Raw genomic sequence first — 18,972 nt, 5'->3', positions numbered from 1 at the left:
ACCCACTGACTTATAAAAACATTCCCTGCCTGGATTTGCAGCAGAAAAGTAGCAGCAGCACCTTTCTGTCAGATAGGAGAAGGAGCCAATGCTCGGGGCTGGCCACTGCAGCTGCATCTCACCCATTCTGAAAGGAGGACATCAGCTGCTGCTGATGGAGGACTTGCCCCAAGATGGATGAACCAAAAGGTGGCTGCCTTTTCAAAAAGAATTGGAAAACATTTTGTTGTCTTAAGCCGGTTTGTTAAAGGTAGGGCTTGCTTAAAATCAGTGTTTAGGTGCCAATCAGATGCTCTTGGAGTTTTATTGCTCCTTGTTGTACCTGTCATATTTCAGCTTCACAAAATTGAATATGAAGCTGTTCATAAAGCAGGTGCTGACTGGCATATAAACATAGTGAAAATATTATTAATAGAGCTGGTAAAGAAATACTATCTGTTATTTTTATGTGATTTTTTTTCCATTTCCTTTGTTGGACTAATGAAAAGTCTCAATTTTTTACTTTTTTAATTTTAAAAGCTGTTAGCAGCAAGAATAACCTTGGAAACAATAATGCAAATGTTTTAGTGCACTGGATATAATTCAATGCACTGACACACTTGTATACATAGACAATCCTTCGTTAATATAATGAACCAATTGTTAGCTACAATGGAGTTTGAAAAATATGATTCTTTTTCTTACAGAACTGCAGCATTGGAGTAGTCATCATTAGAGCCTCAGTTCTTTGATGCGGTGGCTGCCAGCCAGCAGGGATAAAACAGGCAATGTTATTGTCACATGTTACATTTTATTAGTCTGGCTTGTCCAAAGCCACATTCCTACTGGTTGGCTGGATTCTTTCAAAGCTGCAAACTTATGTCCTGTGGTGTGTGTGGCTGGGACCTCATCACTAAAAAATACATAAAAACTCTGTCTTACTGCTTCTGTTTAATACAGAGGGAGCAGCCAGACCTAGTAGATGGAAGAGGTAATAGCTGTGCAGAAGGTTTAGGCATTGTAAAAAGAAAGGGAGGGGGAGAATAAATAGAAATGTTTTGTGAACTGCAGTCACAAATGGGTGCTATTTATGCTTTCTACTTGGTGCTATTTTCTAGGTGAAGAACCGTAAGTTCAGTGCAGTAAACAGGGTTCTGTTGGTTGGTTGGTTGGCTGGGTGGTTTTTTTTGTTAAATAGAAGTGCAAGTAGAGCCAGGATACACTTGAGGTCTCTACAGAACTAATATCCTAGTGTTCCTGATCTCCAGAGAACAATATTTTAACAAAGAGATAAAGCACTATCTTCTATTCTCCCCTTGATTTTTGTGGGTTTGTGGGGTTTTTTCTTTGGTGGATTTGGTTTGACTTTTTTCATGTCTGATTTTAGTAACTCAATAATTCTTGCCAGAACCTCCCTGTTGGAGCCTGAATTTTGCTGCCTGCAGGTGATGGCATTTTCAAGATGAAGGCTAAACATGACTTTAAGGTTGTTGCATCCATAAAATTTTTTAACTATCAGCAGGAGTCCCATCTCTTAAGTTAATTCTGCTCTTATTAAAGGGAAATGTGTAACAATGAGACTTCTGAAGTTATGGACTGATGAATTCATTCACATTCTGGCCAGCTGGAGTATCCAGGCACACTTTATGACTCAATTATATTCTAGTTATAGACATACAGACATTACATTTTGTAATACAAAAGAGAGTAATACCAAAAATCCCACAGTAGAATTTTTTTTTTTTTTTTGCTTTCATGGAGAAACTTCATGTCCTTTTAGGCTAGAAATATGTCAGTCATGAGCTGGGGGTTTGGAGTTCCTTCACTCTGTCTTGAAAGGCATGCTCTCCTAATAGGTTGTGTGAAGAGCCACATCTTAAAGCCCTGCTTTGTATTTAAAAGTGTGTTTTGGCTGTATTTTAAATATGTGTGGCAAGAATGCTGCATGCAAACACGGTGAAATTCACTGCTATGGGTCCCTAGGTGTTTTTTAACTTTTCAGAACTCTTGATTGAGTGTTTTTAGTGTTCTTACTTACACTTGAGAAAACAGGGAGTGTTACGGCTTGTTAGGGACACTAGAGATGGAGTAAGAAGTCCCTGCAAAATTCTGTTTATGGTTTTCATTTTTTGATTGAGGTTTTTTTGTTAACAACATTATATTTTGCTGCTTCCCTTGTTGTACAGTCACTGTAACATCCTAAACACATGATCTGTGGGTCAATGCTTAGATCAGGTGAAATGCAGACTTAGGAGTGAGGATCTCTTTGGAGGTGGGAAGGGAGTAACTGAGGAAGCTGCAGCTGAGTGTGAAGGGAGAGAGGACACAAAAACCTGGGTTTCCCTAAGTCTTGGGCACCCTGTGGAGCTCCGAGTGCTAAATTTATACCAAGGTGTTGCCACTGACATGTTAAAACTGTCACCTTAAGAGCTGTGAACTGAGCTGATAAAAGCTCTCCCCCATCAGCAGCAGCTGCACTTGCTGAGGATTTTGCCTCTGAGGTGTGAATGTTTCCAGCCCTGGGCTGTGCTGCTGCACAGCACAAATGTGTGGTGTTGGCCTGGCCTTGGCTGGGTTTTATGGTCTTTTTCACTGTAGCATTGTGAATTCCCTGTTCTTCAGGCATTCATTCTCTGGGGTGCTCCCTGGGTTAGAGAATTCCTCCCTTTCATCTTTTACAGATGCCCGATAATAAGTTAACAAGTCCGGTCTCACCAGTATTCCATTGTATGGAATGGTGTTGATTCCCAGAGTGGTTCAGAGCAGGTTGAGTAGGTTGAAGTCCAAAGCACTCCAGCATCCCCCCTTTCCAAAGACCTTTTCTCTTACACCCCAGGAAACCAGTGTTGAATTAGCAAGTCATGGATCTAGGAGTCCTTGCATCTGGTGTTTGCCACCGGTCCACTGTGGACCCTGGTGTATGACAGTAACAGGTAAAACCTCCACTGACTGTGAAAAGAGGTGTTTTTCTGCTTTTAAATAGCCATAAAACGACTTTAGCACTGAAAGATTTATTAGTGTCATAATAGTATTAATTATAAGACAGAATGTTTACTGTTTACTGGCTTGAAGTTCTGTTTTTTGACAGGTGCACAGGTCAGCAACTGAATTATTTTCCTTAATGCTGTTTCACACTAACAGATGTGCTGCATCTGCTGTTTTTTTCTGTGATAGGCTTAAAGACAGCAGAGTTAAGGGTTTTCTTGTTACTTCTGCAGTTAAAAGGTGTCAGGGAGAGGGATATCCCAATCATTGTCCTAGAAAAAACCCCAACAAGCAGAACCTAACAAACCAACCGAAGCAAAAAGAAAAAGCAATAAATCTCTATCAGTCTTGCAGAAAGGAAAGATATTCAGGCTTGGCCGAAAACAAACCTGTCTACAATTTCCTGGTATAGCACAAAGTATATCAGAACTGTACATATAGCACAGGTTTCTACCTGGATTTAGGCTTCTGTCCTCTTTACAGTTCACACACACACACATACACAGACACACACACTTTCTGTTTGATTTGGAAGGGCTTTAAACCCAAATTGGAGTACTACTGGTGGTTTGAACAGGACCTAGAAGTGGGTCAGCATTGATATATTGGACATTCTTTGCTTGCTTTTGCTCATGCCATGATTTCTCTGGAACAGCACAGTGGTCTGCACTAACACCTGTGCTTAGTTCATCCTGGTGACTGTTTACCTATGAGTTCTCCATAGGGGTAGGCATGAAAGGATGAAACTGGTGAGGAAATTGGAGTGGGAAATCTTAGTCTGTGCTCTGCAAGTTACTTTGGAAGTGCTACCAAGTACTGCACAAGTAGCAAGGGCAGGTACTCAAGACAGAGTTTGGGACCTGTGTGCATCCCAGCACACAGAACCCGGTGACACAACTGAGATATGTGCAGGTGAGCTCAGAACTGGTGACCTGCATTAGGGCCATGCCTGAATCCTGGACATCTGTGCTAACCAGTCAATGCAGATAGAGCTTTACCAGGTGTGTAAATTCACACTGGCTGTAGAGCTGCCTGTGCTCTGTGTCATTGTCAGGATTCTCCCCTTGTGTGCAGATCTGTAAGACATGAGGCTGAAATGCCCCAGTGTCACTTAATTTCAACTCTTAATTTAATATCTGCCCTAGGAAAATACTTTTATTCTAACCAATGTGTTCAGCGCAGATACTGTGATAAGTCAGCTGAAGGTGTTATCTCCTGTAGGGAGCACAAAGTTTACTTTGATCTCTGTTATTTTGTACATTAAAGCAACAGCCTGATCTTCTTAGAGCTTTAAATGAGCATCTCAGCATGTGTAAAAGCTCACTTCATTTTTACAAGTCTAGGAGGAGACATAGAGACCAAAAAAAAAAAAAAAAAGGCACTAGCACAAAATACTCATTTCTATGAAAGAAAAACTTAAAAATATTTTTGACTGATTGTAAGAAATTCTTTGAAGTACATTGACTAATAAGGTAAATTTGACTTTTTGGAACTGTAAATGCAGCAAAGCTAAGTAAATTTCCATAAACAGAATTTTATTAATATTAAGGTAACAAAACCTTCAAATCTATGCTCTTTGACATTTGGCAGATATTTAGAGCCAGGGGCAAAAAAAAAAAAAAAAAAAAAAAAGGGACTTTGAATGGCCTGCCAAGTGGAATTAACTCTGCAGAGAATGGAAATAGACTTTTATCTCATTTTCCATGGTTAAAAAATGAAAAAAAAAAAAAGCTCCCTTTTCTTTGTTTCCTAGTAGTGCTGTGGTCCTATCCTTGCAGTAGACAGTCATGTCCTGACACTGGTACCCAAACACATTTCCGTGTCTCGCAGGCTGCGGCACATTCTGGGGGTGGCTGCAAGCCAGCTGGGAAGTGCAGCAGGAACTGGGCACTCACCCACCTGCCTGTCACTCCAGGGCTCTGCTGGCAAGGGGGCCTGGCTGTGCAGGCAGGGTGGCAGGGCTGCTGCTGCTGCCAGCTCAGTGTGCTGCGTGCCAGTGTCCCTGCAGCAGCCTCCTGCCAACCAGCCTCCGCCTAGGAGAGGGCACACAGGGAGCCATGGCAGCCCTTGTGCTTGCAGGGACACCCCTCTTGTGAACAATGTCCTGGTGGCAGTTTATCTCCCAGCCAGGGAAGGGGAGGGAATTTTTTCTGGAGACTTAAATCTAGGGGGAGTGCAGCCCAAGGGATTATTAGGAGCAGCAGCTTATTGCTAGTACTTATTTGTGATGGTGTTCACAGGGGTCTTAGGATGAGGGAAGAGATGAGGATCTGACTCCATGTTTCAGAAGGCTTGTTTAATTATTTTATGATATATATTATATTAAAAGAATAGAAGAAAGGATTTCATCAGAAGGCTAGCTAAGAATAGAAAAAGAAGGAATGAATAACCAAGGCTTCTGTCTCGGACAGAGAGTCCAAGCCAGCTGACCGTGATTGGCCATTAATTAAAAACAACCAGCACGAGACCAATCACAGATCCACCTGTTGCATTCCACAGCAGCAGATAATAATTGTTTACATTTTTTCCTGTCTGAGGCCTCTCAGCTTCTCAGGGGGAAAAATCCTAAGGAAAGGATTTTTCATAAAACATGTCTGTGACACTTATTATTACTTATTGCCGTGGTGTTATTTATTTAATATTTATCAATTTGTAAAGTGTTATCAAATTGATAATTGCAAACTCTGTGTCCCAGAAGAGTTCCACTTTTTTTCATGTTGTTTCTTTCATCATGGGCTGTGCTTACTCACATCAGTGCTGTAGCAGTAGTGCCACAGGAGGACCAAGCTGTACCATGAGAAGCTGGTTGTGTAAATAATTTTTATTATTGAGGATCCAGTTGCTTTTTCTTTTAGCTGTACTTTACAGGTTCTAATTGATTTGTTGCAGTGTTTTTTTTGGTTTTTTTTGTCCAAGTTTTTAGTTTCAGATTTTGTCATATAACAATGCAGAGGTGGTGTAGATTAGGCAAAGGGGGTAGGAAGTGAATGGGATTGACAAAGGACATAAAAGTTAATGGTATAGAGAACTTAAAAGTATGAAAATAATTATTTTAAATGTAATTTAATCCAGTCTTCGGAGTATTTCTATTATTCCTATTTTAGGTTGTTGAATTTCTTTTTTGTCATCTTCTAATAGGAAACTATAGATCCTCTGGGAAGTAATGAGAAGGAAAAGCAGTACTCTTTTTGTCCTCCATGATATTGAATCTGATACCTGGTTTCTGTTTACTTTGTAAAGGGAGTTAATAACCCAGATAAAATTTTGTCAAAATATGGAAATATCAGAACAGGACCTACAGCAGCATCCTAAGGGATGAAGGGGATAGAGCATGCAAACCTGTGCACTCTGCCTGGCAGCAGTTTGCCTACAAGACTGGCCCATGAGCACTGAAAGGCAATCTGAATTTATCTAGCTCCAGACAAAATTGTGCTCCTCCCTCTGTCCTCCACAATTTTTTTCTTTGTTTTTTGGTTTTTTTTTTTTTTTTTTTTTTTGCTGGTTGTTGTTTCTTAAAAGGTAGAAGAAAGAAAGCAGTTGGAAGCCGGGGTTGCTCTTATAGGATTGCAGAAGCTGAAAAAGCCCTCAGAGAGGAGAACAGTAGGTCAAAGTAGCTGTACACAAGTGACACAATAATCCAGACTGAGGAACTGATCAGTCCAAAAAAACTAGGAGAAAAACCCACTTTTTCTATCTGGTGTGATCTGCCTGTTCTGCTCCACAGCCTGGCTGCAGCTATGCCAAAAACTGAGGCAGTGCAGCAGAGAAGCTGCTGTGGAGAAGGAACCTGTTCCTGCTGCAGAATGGAGCAGTTTCCCTCCTCTGCCTTTTCTTCCCTGTGCTGGTGTTTGCTGCTCATTTAGCAAGGAAATCAGGAAAATTCCCCAAGAAATCAGTCCTGGGGAAAACTATTTCCCCCCCTTCCCCTCCTTCTCCTGGGCCAGCTTTTAGTTGTATTAACTGCCCTAGCGTGGATCATCTTGGGTGGTCACGTGAAAACAGAAATGGCTATGAAAGAAGGAAGGAAACCAAGGACTGAGACAATATGGTAAGCAGGAACAGAATCCTTTCAGCAGGTGCTTTCATTCCTGTCTGATTAAAATGGTCTTGTGTAATGTTTCTGCCTGTTTATTAACTGGCTTAGTTGACTGGACTGTTGAAATAATAAATTCTTCTCTGTTCCTGACCTGGCCAAGGAGTCCTGTCTATGGCTTTCTGTCAGTGGCGAAGCACAGAAAACAAATTCAAGGGAAAAATATTTTTTCCTTCACATAACATGCCCTGATACTGAGTTAATTTTTCTACTAATAATTTCCTACAAAAATTAAAGGTAAAAAGCTTATTTTGACAATAGCATTGAATTAATTTGGTTTATGGTGAGTCTTCTGTATTTGTTTCCTTTTAAGTAATTCATTATTTTAAGTAATTGATTATTTCATGAACTGTTATTAGTGGAAGTAACTAGAGAGGGGGATCCTATAGGGTGTTTAGGTGATTTGGGAAGTTTTTGTGAATCAACAGATATATGTGACATTGTGTTGTCACCCAGTATTGGGGAAAAAAGGTTCAGTACTCACTCAGCTGGTAAAATTTGGCATGTTTTTTTCTGCCATGCAATTTCATCTATGGTTTTGGACATAAAAGGGCATTTGCTGTTAGCCAGAAGTCTTTTAAAAACACTTGTGTGTGCACCCTGTGTTTATAACCATGTTCAAAGCATTGCAACATCAACAGGCTAGACTGTTTTCTTCTTTTCTATTTTGGGACCCAAAGCAGGGGAGCTGTTTTGAGTCAGTCCAAATGCTCCTGTGCTCACAGATGTAGAGAATAAAGCAGAACTGAGACATCTGGGATTCTAACACCTTCCAGGTGGTGTTTTATCAGAGGGGAACCTGCATGTGTGCACTTAAGAGAGAGGATTAGTGTCATCATATGACCATCTCTGAAAGGAACAAAAGAAGGTTTAAAGTTATTGAATGACTTCTGGTTTCACATATCATTCCTGGAAAATGCTGGTGTTGATATCTAAATCTTCTGTTTCTGTTGCGTAATGAGATACAGTGCACACAAAAGGCCCTTTTGATTTCTCAGTTGAAAAACTGAGTCTATGTTATATGGGCTAAGGTTGGCAAAAATAATGGATAATGTCATAATGCAAATGTCTAGAATTGCTATCTTTATACCTTTATGAGACCGAAACAGCAGAAAATTTTGGGACCCTTTCACACTTGACATTAAATAAATAATGAAATGCTACTAGTTTTGTTTTTTGCATTTGCGGCCTTTGGAATCATATTCTAAGAACTCAGAGTTATTCTAATTTGGTGATTTTGCTTTTTCTTTCTTTTTTTCATTTACCAGAAAAAGCCACTGTCCTCGATAATAAAAGAAGTCTGTGATGGGTAAGTTCTGCTATACAGTACATACTAGATACAGTGCTTTTTGAAGTATTAAACCAACTAGGAGATATTTTTTTCCAAAGAAAATCTAGATATCCTGTATGACTAGTCATTAGTTTCTTAAATATTTTTGTGTTAGTTTCAAATTTTGAATTTGCAGTGCATTTTGGATCAATTGCTTGCAAGATGAGGCTCCTAACAAAACAGCTCCATCATGGGGGTGACTCTCATTTTGACTGCTTCCTTCCTTTCTGCACAGAAATGCATTTTGCATTTTTGCAGTTTGGCTGTGGTCCCTGCTGTTCACGTGTTAAGGGACTAAAGCACTGCCTCTGGATCTGAATTTTGAGCACTGACTCCAGTGGGTGCTGTAAGCTGGTCCAGTTGATGTGACTGTTTATATGAAACTGAAATGTTAATTGCAAATTCTGTATTATAGACTAATAATTGGCTAAGACAAATACCTAGATTTAAGTTTAATGGATTAATCAAAAAACCTGTTTCAAGCAAGTGCTAGCACACAGGAGAAACTAGCTATATTTATCAAATTGCTGCTGAGCTAAGAAGGTGATATTTTATGCCTAATGTATTATATCAACTTAATACTATATCCATTGTGTATTGTATAAGCTAGCATAAACTTCTGGTACTGTACATTTTTTTTGGTCAATTTTAGTGACTTAGTGGTCTTGCTAACTGCAAAAAAAGATCACTAGGATGTATTTGTACTGAGGTTTTCCTTTTGTAAGCATGCTTTTAGCTTAAACTTTGGAACTCATCATTGAAAGCTATGGAAAACTATGAGAAGTATGAGAAATACATGGGAATGACAGACACTTGTTTGGTCATGCTAAAATTATGTAAAGGGTACTTTTTGAATTATTAAGGTTTCATTTTGTGATTAATTTATTTTCATATTTCTAAGGTGGTCTCTTGCAAATCATGACCAATTTGCACTGCAGCATGCTGATAGTTCTAATTTCTACATCACCGAGAAGGTGGGTAAATTGTTAAATGCAATTTTTGCATAGCCTATAAAAATATTTGCCACAGTCATTTATTTTAAATTAAAATATATGAAAATATACTTTCCATAATGCAATGCCACTGAAAGGGTAGGTACTGCAAGACCTGATTTAATGACTCTTTAACTGATTTTTTCTGTTAGGAATAGCAAATAAAAGTCCAAATGTGCAAAGTTCTTCATGTCAGTTGAGTTTGAGACTTGAGCACTGAGCCCTTCAACTTTGGTATTCCTGTGTGTTTAGTATTCTGCTAACAAGTGGTGTACAGGAAACTGGAATATTTAAAACATGAAGGGCTCTTTGAAGTGTGAGGAGACCTTCAGTGCATGTCACTTTCCTTTTTGGCTGAGCTGGTAGAAATAAGTTTCAGTGACTGTGTGATATTTCCTACTCTCTCCTGCCTGCTGTCTTGTCCTTACCCAGTTCTGTAAGTTCTGTTGGCTTACTTTTTCTTGTCCCCATTTAGTGTGGCAATAGGTGATTCATCAAGTGATGCAGTGATTTCAGCACAGAGTAATGAAAAGGCTATAGCTGTCATAAAAATGGAATGTCTAGTATAAATATATTTGAGACATGCTCAAGTGAATGGGACCAAGTAGAACATTCATTCCTAGCATTACTGGTAAAATTGCCCAAATTACAAAATAAAGATGATTTGGAAGAGTGCACATGTAGTACTGCAGATGTACAATTTCTAAGCAATGGCACAAGGACACTGTTTAAAACCTGCTGAAGTCCACATGCAAATTCCCTAATCTTGGTGGATGCTGAGCTTAAAAGATCTGAGCTTAACGGCATAGATATAGATGCCTCTTGCTCATCTTGTTCTCAGTTTGGTTTGGCTTGCTCTGAAGTAGAGACATGTCTTGGTTCTGTTTGGCATTTTACAGTTCTCTAGGGTTTGCTAATATGACTGAGACATGAACTAAGTTTTCTCTTGCTGTAATTCATACCCACACCCGAGAAATAAAGGAAACTTAGGCACTTAGTTAAGACTACTTTGGGAAGACTAAATTTAACAAGATAGCAAGAACAGTTGCTCATAAGATAGTGCTGGTTTTGTTTTGGTTATTTTTTTTCCTGGGCTGTTTTGTTTTGGTTTATTTTTGTTTGTTAATTTTGCTTGTTTTTTTTTTTAACAGACCAGTTTCAGTTTTTCATTTAACTACTTGTCAGCCTGGATAACCTTCTCAATATGTCCCCTCCCTTTTTTTTTTTTTTTGGGTCTTCCACTTTTTTTGCTTGTATGTTGTTTTGGGGTTTTTTTTCCTCTCCTTTCTTTTCGAGTTTCAGTTGACAGACACTTCAATGGCCACCAGAAGGAAACCTGTTGAAGTAATTACTGACTTCTGTGTTTTGCCTCCACCAAATTAAACAGTGAGATTGTTCTGCTAATTGCCCCCAGTGGTGACACAATGTTTACCAATAAAGCAGTCACAATTGAATTTGCCTGTTGGCATTTAAATTCTGTGAGTATTTCCAAGAAGTAGGGATTGAGTGAATACTTCAGCTTTTTCAAGGTCTTTGTCCTGATGAAATTCGAGGGATATTTCAGGCTTTATCTCCACCTTTGGTGGATAGGATTCTGCAGCTTTGGAGAAATCTTTTCTGTTCCACATAAAAGAGAGCCTGACGGTTTTTGGCTGCCTTTAACTTGCAATAAGGATGGAAAATTATGGTCTTCTAGGACATTTTGGATTGTACTGCAGAGAGGACTTTGAGTTTGTTTATTCCCTACTGGAAATATGCAGAGTGTCTGACTCTGAGTCACATAAATAAGAGAGAAGAGCTCTAAATGCCACTAGAATTACTCAGATGTCTGTGACTTTCATTAGATATTGTTCACTGTTTATAGCTGGTTGTTGGATCGTGGCTGTGAAGAGAGGCTTATATAGGCCATCACCCCTTCCACATACTTTCCCTCATTTGTGTTCAGTAGGACATTGTTCTGTCTGAATTAAAACATGAAAATCACCAGGCATGAGGAGAAACACATGCACTTCAAGGAAGCTACAACACTTTATTGTTAAAATCCACATTGCTTTAATCTTAGTTTTACTAATGGATATGAGCAGAGCATTTTTTGTTGCAGTGACAGCTTCTCATAAGAAGTATTTTTCACAGCTCTTAAAGATGAATTGTGTGACTGTATGCGTGCAGATAACATTATCTATAGGTCATGTTTCTGCAGAGACTGCCTTCCAGGTAGAGATGCCTCTTTAAAATATCACTATGTTTAAAGATACCAGAAAGAAAAGCAATTAGTGATTTCTTGTATACAGTAGCAAGAAGCTTTGAAGTGAAAATGTCCAAATGTTACATGGCTTACAACTGTAGTTCTGTTTTTGGTGGCAAACAGCCCATCTGTGTTTTGGCTGTCATATACAGAACTCTTTATCTTTTGTAGCTGGACCTATATCTCCCAATTATATCACGCATAAATAAAAACAACACCCAAGCAGTTCTGTCTCTGAAATTATTTATGTTTTGGCTGTATTATTTGGAAAAATGCCTCTACAGATATAGCAATAACTCCTTCAGGCAGCATAAGTGAGGTCTTTTAACAAATTTTGATTCAGCCAGGGTTCCTACTACAGATAGGGCTTATCCCAGCAGATCCAGTTTTGGCTGCTGCCTCTGGGGCCATGGTATAGCTATAACTGTGCCCCTGAAACTGCAGTGAAAATTATTAATTGTGTCTTTTAGCCTTTTTTTCTAAAAATGAGAGAAATAAAAGAAGAGGGTATGTAGACAAGAAAACAAAGCACTCATAGTGCCTGAGCTAAAATCTCTCTGATGTCTCAAAGTGTTTGATTTTTAATTAATTTTAAATGTTAATAGGTGTGTGTGTTTTTTTAAAAGGCTTTGCTTATCATGAAGGAGCATTTCTCTGGTAGGTCAAATGCCTAAAAGCCTGACTTCTGAGTCAGTATCTTATCATGCTAGATACTACAAGATAAGAATAAATAAGTCACCTTTGCCTCAGTCTATCCAGGCTGTACCTGAATTAGATGCTTGTGTACATCAGGTGCAATGACTCAGGAACACTATAGCCTGGGGGAACTCAGGTTTAGAAAAGAAAATGCTGTATGAAGAGTAGAAAATGGCTGTATAATTTTGTGTGCTATGTGTGCTCCCTGGCTGAAAACCACAGCTCAGATAATTGTTAGCTATGTTCCTCTGCTGGCAGTATGAGCAGGGCAGGGACAGACATTTGAGTGGCTGATGCTGCACTTGGTGGATATGGCTGGTCCCTCATCACTGCTCTCCCTTGGCCTTGCAGACCATGGCCAGCTCTGGATCCATTTGTAGGTCCTGTGTTTGTCTGGGGAAGGATGGTGTTCAAGCTGGATTCACTGCTGGACGCAGAATGTGGTCACTCTTAACCCTTCACCTGAGCAGATCTCAGAAATGAAGGGTTGGCTGCTGGTGCTGAGGGGTTTGTGAGCCAGCACTGAGCATGCAGAGGTGACAATGGTGATATTTTTTGTTTTCTTTAAATACAAGGATGTTTCATTCATCTTTATATTGAATGCAACCCGTTATTATTGTCACAATTTTGTGTTTGTTCTTTTTTACATCTGATGCATCGGAATACTTCCCATGGGTTTTTTCTCCTTCTATCTCCTACATTTCCCTTTCATTCTTTTTACTTGAAGTGGAGGGGAGCAGACACTGAGTTTACTCCATTAGTTTTGGGAAACTTTTAATTCTGTTTTGCAAGAGCTGCTTCACCTTCCTTTGGTTGTAATTATTCAACTCTGTGCTGTGTTTGAAGATGGGACATCTTTCTTATCCCATCTTCTCAGGGCTGGGAACCTGAGTGAAGTCCCTGTTCTTTGTGCTTTTTCAAAGGTGATTTTGCTCATGACCTATTTTTTGCTGAATGCAACCTGTAATTGTATATTCATGTGAAATTCTTCCATGCCTTTACAGGCTCCCTGTGTGGGAGTGTATGCAAATAACAGGACGAGAAATGAGCAATTTGTATAGTTGGGACTTTTTGAGTTTTTACGTTTTTCATATTTGTCTGTTTTCTCTGATTAATTGAATTTCAGTGAGTTGTAAAAAAACATTCTTAATAATGGTTTCTGATTCTTGAAGGACCTGGTGCTTCTTAAGCAACTGAGAATGAAAAGTAGCATGAAGAATGGGAACTGGAGAAATGTGTTAAGAGAGCTGTTTCATTTTCCATTTTGCATCACTCCTATAATACTTTTATTAATAGTGCTACATAAATGGTAGATTGTAGATTAGATCTGGATCAAACCATGCCTGGCTTTCCCTTTTCTCGGCCACTTATAAGACATGGTATTTCCCACATATTCACACATTTCTTACTGTTTTGGGGCATCTGCACAGCCCTGCAGAAATTCCCTACAGTAAGGGCAGCATGTGGCATCTGAGTGGCCATGCTCCTGCCTGCTTGATGGATGTTGGTAACACTGCCCTGTAGACTCCAGTAAAGTCTTAGAGAGCACTAGTACATTTTTCAAGTGAACAGAAGTAAAACTTCAGTATCCATATACTAAATCACTTGCAACCCTCCTTCATTCAGGCTGATTTCAAGAACCTTGATAATGGTTATCCTTCTTTTAGTTCTCTTAGGACTCTTTTTGTAAAACTTTTGGTCTATACTAAATTTTATGTGAAAATAATTATGCCCTGTCCCCCTATTATACTTTCTGGCCCTAGCATAAACAGCTTAATTCTTCTGCTTGCTTCCTATTAAAATAATTGTTATGGCAATCTTCTGTTTAGCTCCTTAGTTCCATATCAAGGCTGATGAGATGGAACAAGTGGGGTAGTTTTAAAAAAATCTGTATATATATTTTCCTGAATTAAGTTTGCAATTTTGCCTCACAATTAATCACTAGAGAGGAAAGGCTCTAAAAATGTTCAGCTTTCAGTTAGAGCAATTGAAGGTAGGTATGGCATACCAGGGACACAGTACAACTATTTGGGTTCAGCTGATGGCAAACAGTTCTGTGTAAGATTTGGCCCTATAGAAAAATATTCTTTAATTCATCTTTAAGCTTAGAGAACAACCTATCTGGATGGGTAGTTTTCCTAAGTGCAATGAACAGACATAACAGTGCAGCACTGAAAGAGGATGGTTCTGATTTCTTCTCCCCTTCCCCAGAAGATCCTGACACTTAATTTTTTGGTTGTTTTTTTTTTTTTTTTTTTTGTTTTTTTTGTTTTTTTTTTTTTTTTTTTTTGGTTTTTTTTTGTGGTTTTTTTTTGACAAATTTTGTAGGTGGTGGCAAGGAGGGGATCATTTTGTGCCACTTTAATTCATTAAATTTGCTTAGTAAAAAGGCTGCTTGATCTGATGCAGGGATGGGGCAGGACTTGAATCATGTCCAGGAATAGCCTGTACACAAGAAAGAAGCAAAGGAAAGGTAGGAAGAAGAATGGAACTTTGCTTTTTTTAACAGCTGTGAGCTGTCCCTCAATTGTTTCTGGAACTGGCTTAAGCTGACGTGGAACAATATTTTGTCAAGCTCCAACTGCAGTCAAAAATGGAAAAGGAATGTTTTACCTGCAGTCCTCCTGTGAGGGAGAGGAAGGGCACAGGAAGGGTGTAGGAGAGGGATGTATGTCCTAGAGAAGCACAAACACCTCCAGGCTTTCCCTTAAACAAGTCTTGGTGTTGTGGCTCCAAGTTTGGTGCTTGCAAAATGAGCTGGCCCACTTTTCCTGCTTATGCTATACTGCTTATTCCTGTCTCCTACTGTGCAAACCAGGCAAACCCCAAAATGATAAAATTTTCATCTGCTTTATTTCCCTTATTGACTGATACAGCTGTCTATGCCACATATAACAGTGGCAGGGATGAGCAAGATGTTGAAAAGCAAAACTCTGTGGTAGCAAACTGGGCAACTGTGCTTTGATTTGGCAAAAGTGAGCCACAGCCTGGGCTTCAGTATTCACTTATTCTCTAAGCATCTGCTTAAGGAGCACTGCTGCTGTGCTGGCCCTCAGTGGTGTTATGAGTGAATATGGTGGGTAACCTGTGCTGAAGAGCTGACTTCAGTTTGATAATCCTTACTTGGGTTTGGTGGGGTTTTGTTCTTGGGTTTTTTTTAATCCAAACCAGCCCTGTTCTGATTTCTCCACATCATCTTACTAATAATAGTATGAGCACAGCTAAGTCAGTCATTTCCTGATGTTTATTTTTCAGGGTGCAGCTCTTCTGTTGGAATTTATCAGAGGACGATAGGGCTGCTTGTGTTGGGCCCACCCCTTCCCTGTGGCTCGTACAACTGTGCTGTGTGTCTGTGTGGTTGCTTGAATTGGGGAACTGATCCAAGTTAAAAATAACTCATGTGTAACTTCTTTCAATGTGTCAGAAAGATATCTGCCCAAAGTGTGATACCACTGCTGCTCTGCAGAACAAGTGGTGCCTGGTAATGCTGTCCTTGTAGATCACTCCACTTGCAGATGGGTAAATCATGCAAAGTTTGGTCTTTTTCGTAGGATGTGATTTAAGTGGCAGTCAGGTTGGTATTTCTGTGGGTTGCTGGAGAAATAGGTAGTTGAGCATTATTTTTCTACTCTGTTTCTTCTTTCTCTTTGCTTCACTAATATCCGAGTGACTGCTGCTGGGTGGAAAGTTTGTTCAAGTCACGCATCTGCAAAACAAAACTCTGGACTCAGGAATACTTTTTCTTTTCCTTTTTTTTTATGAATGAAGGAAGAGGAAGTGTTAACTTTTTAAGGTCAGATGGTAGACTGTGCTGCTGTGTGGTGGTAGATCTGATGTAAGGGAAGTGTTGGGGCCCCGTGCACTGGAGAATGTGCAGAATTCTGCCTCTTGTAGGTTGTAGAATTGCACTGGCTAATGTACAGCCTGAAACTGCACCACTTGGTCTAACTTGATTTATTTACCAGCTTCTGTAATCCTTGAATAGAGACAGATAAACAGCATGCAGAAAACATTCTCTTTTTAGAAACTTCAGACAAACTACTTACTTTTTTAAGGAAAATGTTATAATCAAATCATAACATGAAAATCCAGAAGACATTGTCCCTTCTTTTCAATAGCTTCCCAGAAAAGAAATTTTATCACAAGCTTAATTGCATCAGTATTTCTTCTAAAACAGTACACTTCTGTCATGCCAAGTAGTACAATGTAGGTAATTACCTGTATCACTTAGCTTACATCTTATTAAATATTTTGGTGACTAAAAATAAACTTAAGAAATCCCCTACCAAGTCAGCCAAATGAAATCCCATCTCATAGTCTAGTCTGTCTCCTGCTCTAGCAGTAGCAAATGCTGTTCAGGGTAGCGATCTGATGATGACTTGCAGTCTCTTTATGCCTCCTCAGTTTTCACATTTGTGGTATTACAGGTGTTGGAGGCTACACCTACTCATAGTCTATTTAATATCCTGCATAAAGGTGATGCTACTCTTTCATGTCTTCTTGAACCTCTGACAGCAAGCTTGAAGAGTTTACTGCCTTGTGAATGGAGAGGTGTATTTTCTATCTGCTTTAAACTGGCACCCTAATGATTATATCACGTGCCCCTAAGTTCTCATACTGCAGGGTTTCATAAAAACAGTTCTGCATTCTGGTTGTCCACTACCGTCTCTCCTGTGTTCTTTGTCCCTCCAGACTGAGTAGACCCCACCTTTTGAGGCAGCTGCTGAAGCCCATTGGACACTTGCCTTTCTCTGCATTTTCTCAGAAACTGCTGTGCCCCTCCTAAGGAGTGAAGATCAAAGGCGCACTCGGTGCCCTGTATGTGGGTACATGCAGTTCCTGTGCTGTGGCAGAGTGACACCCTCTGTCCTGTTCCTGGTGCCACCTCTGGTGACACCCAGTGTTTGCTGTAGCACGCTGAATCCGTGCTTTAAGGGAGAACTTTGCCTCTCTTTCCTGAGCTGTTAACTCAGTAATGAATTCTATAACTCTAATATTCTGTGTCATTTTGTCCTCATTTACAACTTGCACAAACTCATCCTTGTGGAAATGTAATGGAGTCATAAACTTAAAGTGTATTTCACAGCTCTGATTTTCTGTTGTTGTGTCCATTTGGAGGAAGGTGCAACAAAATAACAGCAGTAAGGAAATAAGGATGAATCTATTACTAAAGGTAATAAATGCAAGAAGAATTTTAGATTTCTTGGCTGTTATTGTCTGGGGTGATTAGGGAAGTCTGAAGAAAGCTGTTTGGTCAAGGTTAAAGAACAGTCTAATTATAACCATGGGAACCAATGCTTCTGGAACTTCATCAAGTATGTTAAGAAAATATTCCATTCCAACCAGTTAGAGTGAGCTGAGCCTTGAGGCATTTTGCTGGGTATAAAAGATCATTAAAATGATAAGACAAATGTGTTGCAAAATAACCTATTTTACCTGGTAAATTTTCCAGTGTCACTGCAGCAAAGCTCTGAATAAATAGCTTCACTCTTTTGATAGGATTTTTTTTTAAAGTGAATTTACTTGCCTTCATCCTCTGCGTGGTTTGGTGGACTCTGGTAATGCTTGAGGCCTGCTTTCTAGATGTAAGTCTCCTGCATGTGTTTTGGGCAAAGTAGTGACACAGAAAAGCAGAGCTTTGAGAATCTGCTGACAGATAGTCACAGAATTGCTTAGGTTGGAAAAACCTTCTAAGATAATCAAGTTCAACCATTAACCTGGCACTGCTAAGTCCACCATGAAACTGTGTCCCCAAGTGCCACATCTTTTAAATGCATCCAGGGACAATGACTCAACTGCTTCCCTGATCAGCTTGTTCCAGTGCTTGGCAACCCTTTCCATGAATAATATTTTCTTGCTACCAAATCTAAAACACCCCTGGTTCAACCTGAGGCCATTTCCTCTTATCCTATTGATTGTTACTTAAAAGAGACTGACCTCCACCTTGCTGAGCTCTGGGGACCACCACTGGTGACCAGATATAACCAGCTGGATGTAACTCCACTCGTCACTACTCTTTGGGATTGGCAGTCAAGCCAGATTTTATCCAGCAATGCACCTGTCCAAGCCATGAGCAGCCAATTTCTCCAGGAGAATGCTGTGGGAGACAGTGTCAAAGGCCTTACTAAAGTCCAGGTGAACAGCATCCACAGCCTTTCCCTCATCTGCTGAGCAGTTCACTTTTGCATAGGAGACCAGATTGGTCAAGCAGGACTTGCCTTTCCTAAACCCCTTCTGGCTGGGCCTGATCATCTGGTTGTCCTGTATGTGCCTCAGGATCACTCAAGGTGATCTGTTCTGTGGCTTTCCCTGGCACTGAGGTCAGACTGACAGTCCTGTAGTTCCCCAGATTAAGTTTTAGTTTAGCTTTGGTCCTTCTAATTTTCTCCCTACATAACCTCACAGCACCCCAGTAGCCCTCCTGAGTGTGCTGCCCCTTCTTCCAAAGCTTGTAATCTCTCTTATTTTTCCTTAGTTCCAGCCAAAGGTTTGTGCTCAGCCGGACTGGTGTTTCCCACTTCTTCTCTTGCCTTGGCTTGCTTCTGTGCCTTTAAGATTTCCTTCATGCAGGATGCCCAGCCTTCCTTGATTCCTTTAACCCTCAGGATTGCCTCCCAATGAATTATGGATTCTATCAACCAGGCTCCCAAAC

General features: G+C 39.9%; 1 protein-coding gene across 2 annotated transcripts in view; it reads left to right on the top strand.

Annotated features, from left to right (window-relative positions):
- The window catches only part of ELMO1 (engulfment and cell motility 1), a 303,943-nt gene that overhangs the window by 55,491 nt on the left and 229,480 nt on the right, over positions 1–18,972 (top strand). For both annotated transcript variants that reach the window (XM_059473758.1, XM_059473750.1), the window contains exons 4-5: positions 8,326–8,366; positions 9,289–9,361. In XM_059473758.1, the coding sequence (XP_059329741.1) occupies positions 8,326–8,366; positions 9,289–9,361 (114 nt within the window). The remainder of the gene's footprint in view (positions 1–8,325; positions 8,367–9,288; positions 9,362–18,972) is intronic.

This window comes from Ammospiza nelsoni, chromosome 1 (assembly GCF_027579445.1).
Source record: "Ammospiza nelsoni isolate bAmmNel1 chromosome 1, bAmmNel1.pri, whole genome shotgun sequence".
Taxonomy (NCBI): domain Eukaryota; kingdom Metazoa; phylum Chordata; class Aves; order Passeriformes; family Passerellidae; genus Ammospiza; species Ammospiza nelsoni.
Note: the sequence above shows the minus strand (reverse complement) of the source record. Positions and strands in the feature narration are given on the sequence as shown.